General features: G+C 38.5%; 1 protein-coding gene across 1 annotated transcript in view; it reads left to right on the plus strand.

Moving 5' to 3' along the window:
- PEX6 (peroxisomal biogenesis factor 6) overlaps positions 1-21,125 on the plus strand; it is a 548,800-nt gene that overhangs the window by 144,570 nt on the left and 383,105 nt on the right. Inside the window, exons 6-7 of the mRNA XM_053712827.1 lie at positions 18,374-18,510; positions 18,567-18,627. Of these exons, the coding sequence (XP_053568802.1) occupies positions 18,374-18,510; positions 18,567-18,627 (198 nt within the window). The remainder of the gene's footprint in view (positions 1-18,373; positions 18,511-18,566; positions 18,628-21,125) is intronic.

The raw sequence follows: 21,125 nt of genomic DNA on the forward strand, positions 1-21,125 counted from the left end.
ATATACTGTGTGTGAGTGCTGTATACTGACTGTATAACTGTGTTATATACTGTGTGTGAGTGCTGTATACTGACTGTATAACTGTGTTATATACTGTGTGTGAGTGCTGTATACTGACTGTGTAACTGTTATATACTGTGTGTGAGTGCTGTATACTGACTGTATAGCTGTGTTATACTGTGTGTGAGTGCTGTATACTGACTGTATAGCTGTGTTATATACTGTGTGTGAGTGCTGTATACTGACTGTATAACTGTGTTATATACTGTGTGTGAGTGCTGTATACTGACTGTATAGCTGTGTTATATACTGTGTGTGAGTGCTGTATACTGACTGTATAACTGTGTTATATACTGTGTGTGAGTGCTGTTATACTGACTGTATAGCTGTTATATAATGTGTGTGAGTGCTGTATACTGACTGTATAGCTGTGTTATATACTGTGTGTGAGTGCTGTATACTGACTGTATAGCTGTGTTATATACTGTGTGTGAGTGCTGTATACTGACTGTATAACTGTTATATAGTGTGTGTGTGAGTGCTGTATACTGACTGTATAGCTGTGTTATACTGTGTGTGAGTGCTGTATACTGACTGTATAGCTGTGTTATATACTGTGTGTGAGTGCTGTATACTGACTGTATAGCTGTGTTATATACTGTGTGTGAGTGCTGTATACTGACTGTATAGCTGTTATATACTGTGTGTGAGTGCTGTATACTGACTGTATAGCTGTGTTATATACTGTGTGTGAGTGCTGTATACTGACTGTATAGCTGTGTTATATACTGTGTGTGTGTGCTGTATACTGACTGTATAGCTGTGTTATATACTGTGTGTGAGTGCTGTATACTGACTGTATAGCTGTGTTATATACTGACTGTATAACTGTGTTATATACTGACTGTATAACTGTGTTATATACTGACTGTATAACTGTGTTATATACTGACTGTATAACTGTGTTATATACTGACTGTATAACTGTGTTATATACTGACTGTATAACTGTGTTATATACTGACTGTATAACTGTGTTATATACTGACTGTATAACTGTGTTATATACTGACTGTATAACTGTGTTATATACTGACTGTATAACTGTGTTATATACTGTGTGTGAGTGCTGTATACTGACTGTATAGCTGTTATATACTGTGTGTGAGTGCTGTATACTGACTGTATAACTGTTATATACTGTGTGTGAGTGCTGTATACTGACTTATAGCTGTGTTTATATACTGTTGTTAGTGCTGTATACTGACTGTATAGCTGTGTTATATACTGTGTGTGAGTGCTGTATACTGACTGTATAGCTTGGTATATACTGACTGTACTGTGTTATATTATGTGTGGAGTGCTGTATACTGACCTGTATAGCTGTTATATACTGTGTGTGAGTGCTGTATACTGACTGTATAGCTGTGTTATATACTGTGTGTGAGTGCTGTATACTGACTGTATAGCTGTGTTATATACTGTGTGTGAGTGCTGTATACTGACTGTATAGGTGTGTTATAATCTGTGTGTGAGTGCTGTATACTGACTGTATAGCTGTGTTATATACTGTGTGTGAGTTGCTGTATACTGACTGTATAAGCTGTGTTATATACTGTGTGTGAGTGCTGTATACTGACTGTATAGCTGTGTTATATACTGTGTGTGAGTGCTGTATACTGACTGTATAAACTGTGTTATATACTGTGTGAGGAGTGCTGTATACTGACAGTATAACTGTGTTATATACTGTGTGTGAGTGCTTATACTGACAGGTATAGCTGTGTTATATATCTGTGTGTGAGTGCTGTATACTGACTGTATAGCTGTGTTATATACTGTGTGTGAGTGCTGTATACTCGACTGTATAGCTGTTATTATACTGTGTGTGAGTGCTGTATACTGACTGTATTAACTGTGTTATTTAATGTGTGTGAGTGCTGTATACTGTCTGTATAGCTTTGCTGGTTATATACTGTGTGTGTGAGTGCTGTATACTGACTGTATAGCTGTTATATACTGTGTGTGAGTGCTGTATACTGACTGTATAACTGTGTTATATACTGTGTGTGAGTGCTGTATACTGACTGTATTACTGTGTTATATACTGTGTGTGAGTGCTGTATACTGACTGTATAGCTGTGTTATATACTGTGTGTGAGTGCTGTATACTGACTGTATAGCTGTGTTATATACTGTGTGTGAGTGCTGTATACTGACTGTATAGCTGTTATATACAGTGTGTGAGTGCTGTATACTGACTGTATAACTGTGTTATATACTGTGTGTGAGTGCTGTATACTGACTGTATAGCTGTGTTATATACTGACTGTATAACTGTTTATATACTGTGTGTGAGTGCTGTATACTGACTGTATAGCTGTTATATACTGTGTGTGAGTGCTGTATATGACTGTATAACTGTTTATATACTGTGTGTGAGTGCTGTATACTGACTTATAGCTGTGTTATATACTGTGTGTGAGTGCTGTATACTGACTGTATAGCTGTGTTATATACTGTGTGTGAGTGCTGTATACTGACTGTATAGCTGTGTTATATACTGACTGTATAACTGTGTTATATACTGTGTGTGAGTGCTGTATACTGACTGTATAGCTGTTATATACTGTGTGTGAGTGCTGTATACTGACTGTATAGCTGTTATATACTGTGTGTGAGTGCTGTATACTGACTGTATAGCTGTGTTATATACTGTGTGTGAGTGCTGTATACTGACTGTATAGCTGTGTTATATACTGTGTGTGTGCTGTATACTGACTGTATAGCTGTGTTATATACTGTGTGTGAGTGCTGTATACTGACTGTATAGCTGTGTTATATACTGTGTGTGAGTGCTGTATACTGACTGTATAGCTGTGTTATATACTGTATGTGAGTGCTGTATACTGACTGTATAACTGTGTTTATTACTGTGTGTGAGTGCTGTATACTGACTGTATAACTGTGTATATACTGTGTGTGAGTGCTGTATACTGACTGTATAGCTGTGTTATATACTGTTGTGATGCTGTCTACTGACTGTGATACGCTGAGTTATATACGGTGTGTGATGCCTGTATACTGACGTATAGCCTGTGTTATATACTGTGTGTGAGTGCCTGTATCTGACTGTATAACTTGTATATACTGTGTGTGAGTGGCTGTATACTGACTGTAATAACTGTGTTATATACGTGGTGAGTGCGTATACTGACTGTATAGCTGTGTTATATACTGTAGTGTGAGTGCTGTATACTGGAATGTAGTAGCTGTGTTATATACTGTAGTGGTGAGTGCTGTATACTGACTGTATAGCTTGTGTTATATACTCTGTGTGAGTGCTGTGTAATACTGACTGTATAGCTGTGTTATATACTGTTGGTGAGTGCCTGTATACTGAACTGTATTACTGTGTTATACTGTGGTTGTGAGTGCTGTATATACTGACTGTATAGCTGTTATATATACTGTGTGTGAGTGCAGTATACTGACTGTATTGCTAGTTGTTATATACTGTGTGTGAGTGCTGTATACTGACTGTATAGCTGTTATATACTGTGTGTGAGTGCTGTATACTGACTGTATAACTGTGTTATATACTGTGTGTGAGTGCTGTATACTGACTGTATAGCTGTGTTATATACTGTGTGTGAGTGCTGTATACTGACTGTATAGCTGTGTTATATACTGTGTGTGAGTGCTGTATACTGACTGTATAGCTGTGTTATATACTGTGTGTGAGTGCTGTATACTGACTGTATAGCTGTGTTATATACTGTGTGTGAGTGCTGTATACTGACTGTATAGCTGTGTTATATACTGTGTGTGAGTGCTGTATACTGACTGTATAGCTGTGTTATATACTGTGTGTGAGTGCTGTATACTGACTGTATAGCTGTGTTATATACTGTGTGTGAGTGCTGTATACTGACTGTATAGCTGTTATATACTGTGTGTGAGTGCTGTATACTGACTGTATAGCTGTTATATACTGTGTGTGAGTGCTGTATACTGACTGTATAGCTGTGTTATATACTGTGTGTGAGTGCTGTATACTGACTGTATAGCTGTTATATACTGTGTGTGAGTGCTGTATACTGACTGTATAACTGTGTTATATACTGTGTTGTGAGTGCTGTATACTGACTGTATAGCTGTGTTATATACTGTGTGTGAGTGCTGTATACTGACTGTATAGCTGTGTTATATACTGTGTGTGAGTGCTGTATACTGACTGTATAGCTGTGTTATATACTGTGAGTGAGTGCTGTATACTGACTGTATAGCTGTTATATACTGTGTGTGAGTGCTGTATACTGACTGTAAACTGTGTTATATACTGTTGTGAGTGCTGTATACTGACTGTATAGCTGTGTTTATATACTGTGTGTGAGTGCTGTATACTGACTGTATAAGCTGTTATATACTGTGTGTGAGTGCTGTTATACTGACTGTATAGCTGTGTTATATACTGTGTGTGAGTGCTGTATACTCTGACTGTATAGCTGTTATATACTGTGTGTGAGTGCTGTATACTGACTGTATAGCTGTGTTATATACTGTGTGTGAGTGCTGTATACTGACTGTATAGCTGTTATATACTGTGTGTGAGTGCTGTATACTGACTGTATAGCTGTGTTATATACTGTGTGTGAGTGCTGTATACTGACTGTATAGCTGTGTTATATACTGTGTGTGAGTGCTGTATACTGACTGTATAGCTGTGTTATATACTGTGTGTGAGTGCTGTATACTGACTGTATAGCTGTTTTATACTGTGTGTGAGTGCTGTATACTGACTGTATAGCTGTGTTATATACTGTGTGTGAGTGCTGTATACTGACTGTATAGCTGTGTTATATACTGTGTGTGAGTGCTGTATACTGACTGTATAGCTGTGTTATATACTGTGTGTGAGTTGTGTTTACTGACTGTATAACTGTGTTATATACTGTGTGTGAGTGCTGTATACTGACTGTATAGCTGTGTTATATACTGTGTGTGAGTGCTGTATACTGACTGTATAGCTGTGTTATATACTGTGTGTGAGTGCTGTATACTGACTGTATTACTGTGTTATATACTGTGTGTGAGTGCTGTATACTGACTGTATAGCTGTTATATACTGTGTGTGAGTGCTGTATACTGACTGTATAGCTGTTATATACTGTGTGTGAGTGCTGTATACTGACTGTATAGCTGTGTTATATACTGTGTGTGAGTGCTGTATACTGACTGTATAGCTGTGTTATATACTGTGTGTGAGTGCTGTATACTGACTGTATAGCTGTGTTATATACTGTGTGTGAGTGCTGTATACTGACTGTATAGCTGTGTTATATACTGTGTGTGAGTGCTGTATAACTGTTATATACTGTGTGTGAGTGCTGTATACTGACTGTATAGCTGTGTTATATACTGTGTGTGAGTGCTGTATACTGACTGTATAGCTGTGTTATATACTGTGTGTGAGTGCTGTATACTGACTGTATAACTGTTATATACTGTGTGTGAGTGCTGTATACTGACTGTATAGCTGTGTTATATACTGTGTGTGAGTGCTGTATACTGACTGTATAACTGTGTTATATACTGTGTGTGAGTGCTGTATACTGACTGTATAGCTGTGTTATATACTGTGTGTGAGTGCTGTATACTGACTGTATAGCTGTGTTATATACTGTGTGTGAGTGCTGTATACTGACTGTATAGCTGTGTTATATACTGTGTGTGAGTGCTGTATACTGACTGTATAGCTGTGTTATATACTGTGTGTGAGTGCTGTATACTGACTGTATAGCTGTGTTATATACTGTGTGTGAGTGCTGTATACTGACTGTATAGCTGTGTTATATACTGTGTGTGAGTGCTGTATACTGACTGTATAGCTGTGTTATATACTGTGTGTGAGTGCTGTATACTGACTGTATAAGCTGTGTTATATACTGTGTGTGAGTGCTGTATACTGACTGTATAGCTGTGTTATATACTGTGTGTGAGTGCTGTATACTGACTGTATAGCTGTGTTATATACTGTGTGTGAGTGCTGTATACTGACTGTATAGCTGTGTTATATACTGTGTGTGAGTGCTGTATACTGACTGTATAGCTGTGTTATATACTGTGTGTGAGTGCTGTATACTGACTGTATAGCTGTGTTATATACTGTGTGTGAGTGCTGTATACTGACTGTATAGCTGTGTTATATACTGTGTGTGAGTGCTGTATACTGACTGTATAGCTGTTATATACTGTGTGTGAGTGCTGTATACTGACTGTATAGCTGTGTTATATACTGTGTGTGAGTGCTGTATACTGACTGTATAACTGTTATATACTGTGTGTGAGTGCTGTATACTGACTGTATTATCTGTGTTATATACTGTGTGTGAGTGCTGTATACTGACTGTATAGCTGTTATATACTGTGTGTGAGTGCTGTATACTGACTGTATAGCTGTGTTATATACTGTGTGTGAGTGCTGTATACTGACTGTATAGCTGTGTTATATACTGTGTGTGAGTGCTGTATACTGACTGTATATCTGTGTTATATACTGTGTGTGTGTGCTGTATACTGACTGTATAGCTGTGTTATAATACTGTGTGTGAGTGCTGTATACTGACTGTATAGCTGTGTTATATACTGTGTGTGAGTGCTGTATACTGACTGTATAGCTGTGTTATATACTGTGTGTGAGTGCTGTATACTGACTGTATAACTGTGTTATATACTGTGTGTGAGTGCTGTATACTGACTGTATAGCTGTGTTAAATACTGTGTGTTGAGTGCTGTATACTGACTGTATAGCTGTGTTATATACTGTGTGTGAGTGCTGTATACTGACTGTATAGCTGTGTTATATACTGTGTGTGAGTGCTGTATACTGACTGTATAGCTGTGTTATATACTGTGTGTGAGTGCTGTATACTGACTGTATAGCTGTGTTATATACTGTGTGTGAGTGCTGTATACTGACTGTATAGCTGTGTTATATACTGTGTGTGAGTGCTGTATACTGACTGTATACTTGTTATATACTGTGTGTGAGTGCTGTATACTGACTGTATAGCTGTGTTATATACTGTGTGTGTGAGTGCTGTATACTGACTGTATAGCTGTTATATACTGTGTGTGAGTGCTGTATACTGGACTTGTATAGGCTGTGTTTAATACTGGTTGGTGAGTGCTGTATACTGACTGTATAGCTGTTATAATACTGTGTGTGAGTGCTGTATACTGACTGTATAGCTGGGTTATATACTGTGTGTGAGTGCTGTATACTGACTGTATAGCTGTGTTATATACTGTGTGTGAGTGCTGTATACTGACTGTATAGCTGTGTTATATACTGTGTGTGAGTGCTGTATACTGACTGTATAGCTGTGGTATATACTGTGGTGTGAGTGCTGTATACTGACTGTATAGCTGTGTTATATACTGTTGTGAGTGCTGTATACTGACTGTATAGCTGTGTTATATACTGTGTGTGAGTGCTGTATACTGACTGTATAGCTGTGTTATATACTGTGTGTGAGTGCTGTATACTGACTGTATAGCGTGTTATATACTGTGTGTGAGTGCTGTATACTGACTTATAGCTGTGTTATTACTGTGTGTGAGTGCTGTATACTGACTGTATAGCTGTGTTATATACTGTGTGTGAGTGCTGTATACTGACTGTATAGCTGTGTTATATACTGTGTGTGAGTGCTGTATACTGACTGTATAGCTGTGTTATATACTGTGTGTGAGTGCTGTATACTGACTTTATAGCTGTGTTATATACTGTGTGTGAGTGCTGTATACTGACTGTATAGCTGTGTTATATACTGTGTGTGAGTGCTGTATACTGACTGTATAGCTGTGTTATATACTGTGTGTGAGTGCTGTATACTGACTGTATAGCTGTGTTATATACTGTGTGTGAGTGCTGTATACTGACTGTTTAGCTGTGTTATATACTGTGTGTGAGTGCTGTATACTGACTGTATAGCTGTGTTATATACTGTGTGTGAGTGCTGTATACTGACTGTATAACTGTTATATACTGTGTGTGAGTGCTGTATACTGACTGTATAGCTGTTATATACTGTGTGTGAGTGCTGTATACTGACTGTATAGCTGTTATATACTGTGTGAGTGCTGTATACTGACTGTATAGCTGTGTTATATACTGTGTGTGAGTGCTGTATACTGACTGTATAGTTGTTATATACTGTGTGTGAGTGCTGTATACTGACTGTATAGCTGTGTTATATACTGTGTGTGAGTGCTGTATACTGACTGTATAGCTGTGTTATATACTGTGTGTGAGTGCTGTATACTGACTGTATAACTGTGTTATATACTGTGTGTGAGTGCTGTATACTGACTGTATAAGCTGTGTTATTTACTGTGTGTGAGTGCTGTATACTGACTGTATAGCTGTGTTATATACTGTGTGTGAGTGCTGTATACTGACTGTATAGCTGTGTTATATACTGTGTGTGAGTGCTGTATACTGACTGTATAGCTGTGTTATATACTGTGTGTGAGTGCTGTATACTGACTGTATATCTGTGTTATATACTGTGTGTGAGTGCTGTATACTGACTGTATAACTGTGTTATATACTGTGTGTGAGTGCTGTATACTGACTGTATAGCTGTGTTATATACTGTGTGTGAGTGCTGTATACTGACTGTATAACTGTGTTATATACTGTGTGTGAGTGCTGTATACTGACTGTATAGCTGTTATATAATGTGTGTGAGTGCTGTATACTGACTGTATAGCTGTGTTATATACTGTGTGTGAGTGCTGTATACTGACTGTATAGCTGTGTTATATACTGTGTGTGAGTGCTGTATACTGACTGTATAACTGTTATATAATGTGTGTGAGTGCTGTATACTGACTGTATAGCTGTGTTATATACTGTGTGTGTGTGCTGTATATGACTGTATAGCTGTGTTATATACTGTGTGTGAGTGCTGTATACTGACTGTATAGCTGTGTTATATACTGTGTGTGAGTGCTGTATACTGACTGTATAGCTGTGTATATACTGTGTGTGAGTGCTGTATACTGACTGTATAGCTGTGTTATATACTGTGTGTGAGTGCTGTATACTGACTGTATAGCTGTGTTATATACTGTGTGTGAGTGCTGTATACTGACTGTATAGCTGTGTTATATACTGTGTGTGAGTGCTGTATACTGACTGTATAGCTGTGTTATATACTGTGTGTGAGTGCTGTATACTGACTGTATAGCTGTGTTATATACTGTGTGTGGAGTGCTGTATACTGACTGTATAGCTGTGTTATATACTGTGTGTGAGTGCTGTATACTGACTGTATAGCTGTTATATACTGTGTGTGAGTGCTGTATACTGACTGTATAACTGTGTTATATACTGTGTGTGAGTGCTGTATACTGACTGTATAACTGTGTTATATACTGTGTGTGAGTGCTGTATACTGACTGTATAGCTGTGTTATATACTGTGTGTGAGTGCTGTATACTGACTGTATAACTGTTATATACTGTGTGTGAGTGCTGTATACTGACTTATAGCTGTGTTATATACTGTGTGTGAGTGCTGTATACTGACTGTATAGCTGTGTTATATACTGTGTGTGAGTGCTGTATACTGACTGTATAGCTGTGTTATATACTGACTGTATAACTGTGTTATATACTGTGTGTGAGTGCTGTATACTGACTGTATAGCTGTTATATACTGTGTGTGAGTGCTGTATACTGACTGTATAGCTGTGTTATATACTGTGTGTGAGTGCTGTATACTGACTGTATAGCTGTGTTATATACTGTGTGTGAGTGCTGTATACTGACTGTATAGCTGTGTTATATACTGTGTGTGAGTGCTGTATACTGACTGTATAGCTGTGTTATATACTGTGTGTGAGTGCTGTATACTGACTGTATAGCTGTGTTATATACTGTGTGTGAGTGCTGTATACTGACTGTATAGCTGTGTTATATACTGTATGTGAGTGCTGTATACTGACTGTATAGCTGTGTTATATACTGTGTGTGAGTGCTGTATACTGACTGTATAGCTGTTATATACTGTGTGTGAGTGCTGTATACTGACTGTATAGCTGTGTTATATACTGTGTGTGAGTGCTGTATACTGACTGTATAACTGTTATATACTGTGTGTGAGTGCTGTATACTGACTGTATAGCTGTTATATACTGTGTGTGAGTGCTGTATACTGACTGTATAGCTGTGTTATATACTGTGTGTGAGTGCTGTATACTGACTGTATAGCTGTGTTATATACTGTGTGTGAGTGCTGTATACTGACTGTATAGCTGTGTTATATACTGTGTGTGAGTGCTGTATACTGACTGTATAGCTGTGTTATATACTGTGTGTGAGTGCTGTATACTGACTGTATAGCTGTGTTATATACTGTGTGTGAGTGCTGTATACTGACTGTATAGCTGTGTTATATACTGTGTGTGAGTGCTGTATACTGACTGTATAGCTGTGTTATATACTGTGTGTGAGTGCTGTATACTGACTGTATAGCTGTTATATACAGTGTGTGTGTGCTGTATACTGACTGTATAACTGTGTTATATACTGTGTGTGAGTGCTGTATACTGACTGTATAGCTGTGTTATATACTGACTGTATAGCTGTTATATACTGTGTGTGAGTGCTGTATACTGACTGTATAGCTGTTATATACTGTGTGTGAGTGCTGTATACTGACTGTATAACTGTTATATACTGTGTGTGAGTGCTGTATACTGACTTATAGCTGTGTTATATACTGTGTGTGAGTGCTGTATACTGACTGTATAGCTGTGTTATATACTGTGTGTGAGTGCTGTATACTGACTGTATAGCTGTGTTTTATACTGACTGTATAACTGTGTTATATACTGTGTGTGAGTGCTGTATACTGACTGTATAGCTGTTATATACTGTGTGTGAGTGCTGTATACTGACTGTATAGTGTTATATACTGTGTGTGAGTGCTGTATACTGACTGTATAGCTGTGTTATATACTGTGTGTGAGTGCTGTATACTGACTGTATAGCTGTGTTATATACTGTGTGTGAGTGCTGTATACTGACTGTATAGCTGTGTTATACTGTGTGTGAGTGCTGTATACTGACTGTATAGCTGTGTTTATACTGTGTGTGAGTGCTGTATACTGACTGTATAGCTGTGTTATATACTGTATGTGAGTGCTGTATACTGACTGTATAACTGTGTTATTACTGTGTGTGAGTGCTGTATACTGACTGTATAACTGTGTTATATACTGTGTGTGAGTGCTGTATACTGACTGTATAGCTGTGTTATATACTGTGTGTGAGTGCTGTATACTGACTGTATAGCTGTTATATACTGTGTGTGAGTGCTGTATACTGACTGTATAACTGTTATATACTGTGTGTGAGTGCTGTATACTGACTGTATTACTGTGTTATATACTGTGTGTGAGTGCTGTATACTGACTGTATAGCTGTGTTATATACTGTGTGTGAGTGCTGTATACTGACTGTATAGCTGTGTTATATACTAGTGTGTGAGTGCTGTATACTGACTGTATTAGCTGTGTTATATACTGTGTGTGAGTGCTGTATACTGACTGTATAGCTGTGTTATATACTGTGTGTGAGTGCTGTATACTGACTGGATAGCTGTGTTATATACTGTGTGTGAGTGCTGTATACTGACTGTATAACTGTGTATATACTGTGTGTGAGTGCTGTATACTGACTGTATAGCTGTGTTATATACTGTGTGTGAGTGCTGTATACTGACTGTATAGCTGTGTTATATACTGTGTGTGAGTGCTGTATACTGACTGTATAACTGTGTTATATACTGTGTGTGAGTGCTGTATACTGACTGTATAACTGTGTTATATACTGTGTGTGAGTGCTGTATACTGACTGTATAGCTGTGTTATATACTGTGTGTGAGTGCTGTATACTGACTGTATAGCTGTTTATATACTGTGTGTGAGTGCTGTATACTGACTGTATAAGCTGTGTATATACTGTGTGTGAGTGCTGTATACTGACTGTATAGCTGTTATATACTGTGTGTGAGTGCTGTATACTGACTGTATAGCTGTGTTATATACTGTGTGTGAGTGCTGTATACTGACTGTATAGCTGTTATATACTGTGTGTGAGTGCTGTATACTGACTGTATAGCTGTTATATACTGTGTGTGAGTGCTGTATACTGACTGTATAGCTGTGTTATATACTGTGTGTGAGTGCTGTATACTGACTGTATAGCTGTGTTATATACTGTGTGTGAGTGCTGTATACTGACTGTATAGCTGTTATATACTGTGTGTGAGTGCTGTATACTGACTGTATAGCTGTGTTATATACTGTGTGTGAGTGCTGTATACTGACTGTATAACTGTGATATACTGTGTGTGAGTGCTGTATACTGACTGTATAGCTGTGTTATATACTGTGTGTGAGTGCTGTATACTGACTGTATAGCTGTTATATACTGTGTGATGAGTGCTGTATACTGACTGTATAGCTGGTTATATACTGTGTGTGAGTGCTGTATACTGACTGTATAGCTGTGTATATATACTGTGTGTGAGTGCTGTATACTGACTGTATAGCTGTATACTGACTGTATATATACTGTGTGTGAGTGCTGGTATACTGACTGTATTGCTGTGTTATATACTGTGTGTGAGTGCTGTATACTGACTGTATAGCTGTGTTATATACTGTGGTGTGAGTGCTGGTATACTGACTGTATAGCTGTGATATATACTGTGTGTGAGTGCTGTATACTGACTGTATAGCTGTGTTTTATACTGTGTGTGAGTGCTGTATACTGACTGTATAGCTGTGTTATATACTGTGTGTGAGTGCTGTATACTGACTGTATAGCTGTTATATACTGTGTGTGAGTGCTGTATACTGACCTGTATAGCTCGGTTACTTATCCTACTGTACGTGTCTTACTGAGGATGCTGTATACTGACACTGTATTAGCTGTGTTATATACTGTTGTGAGTGCTGTATACTGACTGTATTAGCTAGTGTTTTATACTGTGTTGTGAGTGCTGTATACTGACTGTATAGCTGTGTTGTATACTGTGTGTGAGTGCTGTATACTGACTGTATAGCTGTGTTATATACTGTGTGTGAGTGCTGTATACTGACTGTATAGCTGTGTTATATACTGTGTGTGAGTGCTGTATACTCACTGTATAGCTGTGTTATATACTGTGTGTGAGTGCTGTATACTGACTGTATAGCTGTGTTATATACTGTGTGTGAGTGCTGTATACTGACTGTATAGCTGTGTTATATACTGTGTGTGAGTGCTGTATACTGACTGTATAGCTGTGTTATATACTGACTGTATAACTGTGTTATATACTGTGTGTGAGTGCTGTATACTGACTGTATAGCTGTGTTATATACTGTGTGTGAGTGCTGTATACTGACTGTATAGCTGTGTTATATACTGTGTGTGAGTGCTGTATACTCACTGTATAGCTGTGTTATATACTGTGTGTGAGTGCTGTATACTGACTTATAGCTGTGTTATATACTGTGTGTGAGTGCTGTATACTGACTGTATAGCTGTGTTATATACTGTGTGTGAGTGCTGTATACTGACTGTATAGCTGTGTTATATACTGACTGTATGTGTATACTGTGGGAGCCTGGTATACTGACTGTATAGCTGTGTTATATACTGTAGTTGAGTGCTGTATACTGACTGTATAGCTGTGTTATATACGGTGGTGTGAGTGGCCTGTATACTCACTGTATTAGCTGTGTTATATACTGTGGTGTGAGTGCTGTATACTGACTGTATAGCTGTGTTATTATACTGTGTGTGAGTGCTGTATACTGACTGTATAGGCTTGTGTTATATACTGTGTGGTGAGTGCTGTATACTGACTGTTATAACTGTTATATACTGTGTGTTAGTGCTTGAATTACTGGTCTGTATAACTGTGTTATATACTGTGTGTGAGTGCTGTTACTGACTAGTATATGCTGTTGTTATATACGTGTGTGTGAGTGCTGTATACTAGACTGTATAGCTGTTTATATACCGTGTGTGAGTGCTGTAAGACTGACATGTATAGCTGTGTTATATACGTGTGTGAGTGCTGTATACTGACTGTATAGCTGTGTTATATACTGTGTGTGAGTGCTGTATACTGACTGTATAGCTGTGTTATATACTGTGTGCGAGTGCTGTATACTGACTGTATAGCTGTGTTATATACTGTGTGTGAGTGCTGTATACTGACTGTATAGCTGTGTTATATACTGTGTGTGAGTGCTGTATACTGACTGTATAGCTGTGTTATATACTGTGTGTGAGTGCTGTATACTGACTGTATAGCTGTGTTATATACTGTGTGTGAGTGCTGTATACTGACTGTATAGTGTTATATACTGTGTGTGAGTGCTGTATACTGACTGTATAGCTGTTATATACTGTGTGTGAGTGCTGTATACTGACTGTATAACTGTTATATACTGTGTGTGAGTGCTGTATACTGACTGTATAACTGTGTTATATACTGTGTGTGAGTGCTGTATACTGACTGTATAGCTGTTATATACTGTGTGTGAGTGCTGTATACTGACTGTATAGCTGTGTTATATACTGTGTGTGAGTGCTGTATACTGACTGTATAGCTGTGTTATATACTGTGTGTGAGTGCTGTATACTGACTGTATAGCTGTGTTATATACTGTGTGTGAGTGCTGTATACTGACTGTATAGCTGTGTTATATACTGTGTGTGAGTGCTGTATACTCACTGTATAGCTGTGTTATATACTGTGTGTGAGTGCTGTATACTGACTGTATAGCTGTTATATACTGTGTGTGAGTGCTGTATACTGACTGTATAACTGTGTTATATACTGTGTGTGAGTGCTGTATACTGACAGTATAGCTGTTATATACTGTGTGTGAGTGCTGTATACTGACTGTATAGCTGTTATATACTGTGTGTGAGTGCTGTATACTGACTGTATAACTGTGTTATATACTGTGTGTGAGTGCTGTATACTGACTGTATAACTGTGTTATATACTGTGTGTGAGTGCTGTATACTGACTGTATTACTGTGTTATATACTGTGTGTGAGTGCTGTATACTGACTGTATAGCTGTGTTATATACTGTGTGTGAGTGCTGTATACTGACTGTATAGCTGTGTTATATACTGTGTGTGAGTGCTGTATACTGACTGTATAGCTGTTATATACTCTGTGTGAGTGCTGTATACTGACTGTATAGCTGTGTTATATACTGTGTGTGAGTGCTGTATACTGACTGTATAGCTGTTATATACTGTGTGTGAGTGCTGTATACTGACTGTATAGCTGTTATATACTGTGTGTGAGTGCTGTATACTGACTGTATAGCTGTTATATACTGTGTGTGAGTGCTGTATACTGACTGTATAGCTGTTATATACTGTGTGTGAGTGCTGTATACTGACTGTATAGCTGTTATATACTGTGTGTGAGTGCTGTATACTGACTGTATACTGTGTTATATACTGTGTGTGAGTGCTGTATACTGACTGTATAGCTGTTATATACTGTGTGTGAGTGCTGTATACTGACTGTATAGCTGTGTTATATACTGTGTGTGAGTGCTGTATACTGACTGTATAACTGTGTTATATACTGTGTGTGAGTGCTGTATACTGACTGTATAGCTGTGTTATATACTGTGTGTGAGTGCTGTATACTGACTGTATAGCTGTGTTATATACTGTGTGTGAGTGCTGTATACTGACTGTATAGCTGTTATATACTGTGTGTGAGTGCTGTATACTGACTGTATAACTGTGTTATATACTGTGTGTGAGTGCTGTATACTGACTGTATAGCTGTGTTATATACTGTGTGTGAGTGCTGTATACTGACTGTATAGCTGTGTTATATACTGTGTGTGAGTGCTGTATACTGACTGTATAGCTGTGTTATATACTGTGTGTGAGTGCTGTATACTGACTGTATAGCTGTGTTATATACTGTGTGTGAGTGCTGTATACTGACTGTATAGCTGTGTTATATACTGTGTGTGAGTGCTGTATACTGACTGTATAGCTGTTATATACTGTGTGTGAGTGCTGTATACTGACTGTATAGCTGTTATATACTGTGTGTGAGTGCTGTATACTGACTGTATAGCTGTGTTATATACTGTGTGTGAGTGCTGTATACTGACTGTATAGCTGTGTTATATACTGTGTGTGAGTGCTGTATACTGACTGTATAGCTGTGTTATATACTGTGTGTGAGTGCTGTATACTGACTGTATAGCTGTGTTATATACTGTGTGTGAGTGCTGTATACTGACTGTATAGTTGTTATATACTGTGTGTGAGTGCTGTATACTGACTGTATAGCTGTGTTATATACTGTGTGTGAGTGCTGTATACTGACTGTATAGCTGTGTTATATACTGTGTGTGAGTGCTGTATACTGACTGTATAGCTGTGTTATATACTGTGTGTGAGTGCTGTATTCTGACTGTATAGTTGTTATTTACTGAGTGCTGAGTGCTGTATACTGACTGCTTAGTTGTTTTATACTGTGTGTGAGTGCTGTATACTGACTGTATATGCTTGTGTTATATACTGTGTAGTGAGTGCTGAGTATACTGACTGTATAGTTTGTTATATATGTGATTTGTGAGTGCTGTATACTGACGTGTATAGTTCGTTATATACTGTGTGTGAGTGCTGTATACTGACTGTATAGCTGTTATATATACTGTGTGTCGAGTGCTGTATACTGACTGTATAGCTGTGTAATATACCTGTGTGTGAGTGCTGTAACTGACTGTATAAGCTGTGTTCTATACTGTGTGTGAGTGCTGTATACTGACTGTATAGTTGTTATATACTGTGTGTGAGTGCTGTATACTGACTGTATAGCTGTGTTATATACTGTGTGTGAGTGCTGTATACTGACTGTATAGCTGTGTTATATACTGACTGTATAACTGTTATATACTGTGTGTGAGTGCTGTATACTGACTGTATAACTGTGTTATATACTGTGTGTGAGTGCTGTATACTGACTGTATAGCTGTGTTATATACTGTGTGTGAGTGCTGTATACTGACTGTATAGCTGTTATATACTGTGTGTGAGTGCTGTATACTGACTGTATAGCTGTGTTATATACTGTGTGTGAGTGCTGTATACTGACTGTATAGTTGTTATATACTGTGTGTGAGTGCTGTATACTGACTGTATAGCTGTGTTATATACTGTGTGTGAGTGCTGTATACTGACTGTATAACTGTTATATACTGTGTGTGAGTGCTGTATACTGACTGTATAACTGTGTTATATACTGTGTGTGAGTGCTGTATACTGACTGTATAACTGTTATATACTGTGTGTGAGTGCTGTATACTGACTGTATAACTGTTATATACTGTGTGTGAGTGCTGTATACTGACTGTATAGCTGTGTTATATACTGTGTGTGAGTGCTGTATACTGACTGTATAACTGTTATATACTGTGTGTGAGTGCTGTATACTGACTGTATAACTGTGTTATATACTGTGTGTGAGTGCTGTATACTGACTGTATAGCTGTGTTATATACTGTGTGTGAGTGCTGTATACTGACTGTATAGCTGTTATATACTGTGTGTGAGTGCTGTATACTGACTGTATAGCTGTGTTATATACTGTGTGTGAGTGCTGTATACTGACTGTATAGCTGTGTTATATACTGTATGAGAGTGCTGTATACTGACTGTATAACTGTGTTATATACTGTGTGTGAGTGCTGTATACTGACTGTATAGCTGTTATATACTGTGTGTGAGTGCTGTATACTGACTGTATAGCTGTGTTATATACTGTGTGTGAGTGCTGTATACTGACTGTATAGCTGTGTTATATACTGTGTGTGAGTGCTGTATACTGACTGTATAACTGTGTTATATACTGTGTGTGAGTGCTGTATACTGACTGTATAGCTGTGTTATATACTGTGTGTGAGTGCTTTATACTGACTGTATAGCTGTTATATACTGTGTGTGAGTGCTGTATACTGACTGTATAGTTGTTATATACTGTGTGTGAGTGCTGTATACTGACTGTATAGCTGTGTTATATACTGTGTGTGAGTGCTGTATACTGACTGTATAGCTGTGTTATATACTGTGTGTGAGTGCTTTATACTGACTGTATAGCTGTTATATACTGTGTGTGAGTGCTGTATACTGACTGTATAGTTGTTATATACTGTGTGTGAGTGCTTTATACTGACTGTATAGCTGTTATATACTGTGTGTGAGTGCTGTATACTGACTTATAGCTGTACATGTTTCTTTTTCAGGCAGGTGTCACACAGAGTTTTGTGCCGTCGCTTCCCTCTTGTGATGGTCATGTATTATGGAGCAGTCTTTCTCCAGCTGGTTTGTCACACGGTGTAGATGAGATCTGTCGCGTGATGCAGCCATATGTGCGGGACCAGTGAGTATATTGCTGCCCTGTGTACATTAGCAGTAATTCCCTACCATGTCTGTTAGTGTTGTATGCCAAACACAGCATAACAATGAGAATATAACAATATTATATCACACAAACCAGGTGAGAAAGTAGAAATGATTAACTTAAATTAAATTGAGAATATCAGATATAGAAGACAGTGAAATTGTACAAACAGATCTAGTTACTAATTACAAACAAAAAGTGTAAGATTGATGTAGAAAACAGATCACAAATGAACAACTGACGATCTGAAGACAATTTATTAGAATCCGTGACACAGGTGAAGAGTCTCCGAATGGCTGAACAAGACTTGCACCTAAGAGAAGATATCTAAATGGTGTTACCTCGCGTGGAATGGCCGGTAACGCATATTACGAGACACGGCAGTACAGCTATACCACAAGCATTTAACCTGTAACACAATGTCCATTCCTCACTCAAAAATATTTTCCATAGCGCCGTATTACAGGTTGTGCGGTCTGGCTAATGTTTACTTTACAGCCTATACCGACACAATCTATTCCGCGATCTGAGACCAGTTGTTATGGATTTTGCGAAACAAAAATGTTTCACAAAACTCATAACTAAAATGTTACAACGTACACTAACACCCATAAACTTTCTATTAACTCCTAATCCACCGCTCTCCCGCATCGCAAATACTATATTACACCTATTAACCCCTAATCTGCTGCTCACCCACATCGCCAACACAAAATAAATCTAAGCACCCCTTATCCGCCACTCCCCGACATCAGTGACACTAAATAAAATTATTAACCCCTAATCTGCCACCCCCCACATCGCCGTAGCCTATTAACCCCTAAACCGCCGCCCCCCCCACATCTCAACACTCAATTAGACTATTAACCCCTAAAACTAACACCCCCTAACTTTAAATTAAAATTACAATATAACTATCTTAAAATAAATACAAACTTACCTGTGTAACGCATATGAAACAAGGTTAACACTAACTCAGGATTCTTCACAAGGTTGTTCACTGTCCCAGTAAATATAACAATTGCATGCCAGTTCAACTTAATACAATCAAGTTAAGTGAGGTTCTGAAGTGTGTCAGCTAGCTCACAGTTGGAAACACAGAATAATGTAGAGGAAACAGTTTGTTTGTTTTAAGATAAATTCAGGTGCGCTTCAGCTAGCACACAGTTAGTGGTGTCAGAGTAGGGTGACTAAATTAGTTAACAGTGTTGGATATGTGTCAGAGGGGTTTCCCAGTATGCAGAGAGGGAGACCCTTCTGACTTGCTATAGCCCCAGAGTAACCAGATGAGGTATAGATGACCTCAGTGTGAGAGATGCTGCTGCTCCTGGAGACTGAGGGTCTGCTGGCTCATGGAAGGGAGCGGAGGAGACAGGAAAGGCAGCGGATGTCAGGGAGCAGACTGATGACATCACGCAGGTTGGAGAGACAGGCTGCGGTTACAGTGAGCAAGCAGGAAGAGCGGAGAAGAGCTGCAGTGGAAAGCGCTGGAGACACTGAAACGGATGCTGCAAGACTGCTGAGGGAAAACTCCAGCAGGAGAGGTAACGGCTAGGATAACAGGTTCTGCTCCTACGACTTTAATATACCAGCATTGACTGGTTGGAGGCAGGGCCTTATATAGGGAGGCTCAGAAAGTTTAAAGGGCCTGCGATCTTGACACCTGTGAAATAAAATAAACCTAAGATTACACTTTAAATCAACCTAAAATAACTATTTTAATATGTTACGGTACCAACAGAGTACCAAGGGTTAATACCAGATGAACAATGTCCTGAATAGGGAATCAGCAATTCACAACCCAGCCAGTTTTCAAGTTTAAAACAGAAAGTACTTTATTAAGGGCCATATTCCCAGTATATATGCAGGTCTAACCCCAGATGGGGGGTTGAAAGAATGTTGTACATTAGATGGAGGGAACACGCCCTTTGACATGATACAATAGAATACCTTGCTCAAGCTGATAACAAATTAAACACAAGACACACACTTGGCTTTTCTTATCACTGAGGCGTCTGCTCTCTAGATGTGATTGAACAATGGAATGTTTATTACTTAAACGTAATTACAGTACACAATAGCTGAGGCCAGCAAACCTGTCTTTTAGAAAACAGCTTCTCAAAGCTACACAAGGTCAATTCTTTTAGTTCTGACCACAGGGTCTGTCACATAGCTCCCCCCTTGTGGAACACTCCGGCAGACCCTGCTTGACCCTTTGGCGGGTCAACCTGGGGATGACCGGACTAGGAGGTGGTAGGCATGTCAGTTTGCCAGGACAATCCATCTGTATTCCCGTTATGAGAGAGAATTCCTGCCCGTATAAATAAGGGTTCAACGTCTTCAGTGCCCAGACCAGGGCTAAACAGTCCTTCAAAATCCCATCAGCTTCTTTACGAGTTTTCTGTACCTGCTCTTTATAGGTATCCACAATCCCTTCATACTGACATAGGGTGCCCTTGAGTTGCTGCACCTCACTATGAGCCAGCGTCAGCTTCTCCTCCAGTGTCACTAAGTTTGTCTTTAATGTTTCATGTTCCACTCTCAAGCGGTGTTTTCTGCAGTCTGGCGGTGCAGCTTGTCTAACAGAGATTCCT

The sequence above is a fragment of the Bombina bombina genome, chromosome 4 (genome assembly GCF_027579735.1).
Source record: "Bombina bombina isolate aBomBom1 chromosome 4, aBomBom1.pri, whole genome shotgun sequence".
Classification (NCBI taxonomy): Eukaryota; Metazoa; Chordata; class Amphibia; order Anura; family Bombinatoridae; genus Bombina; species Bombina bombina.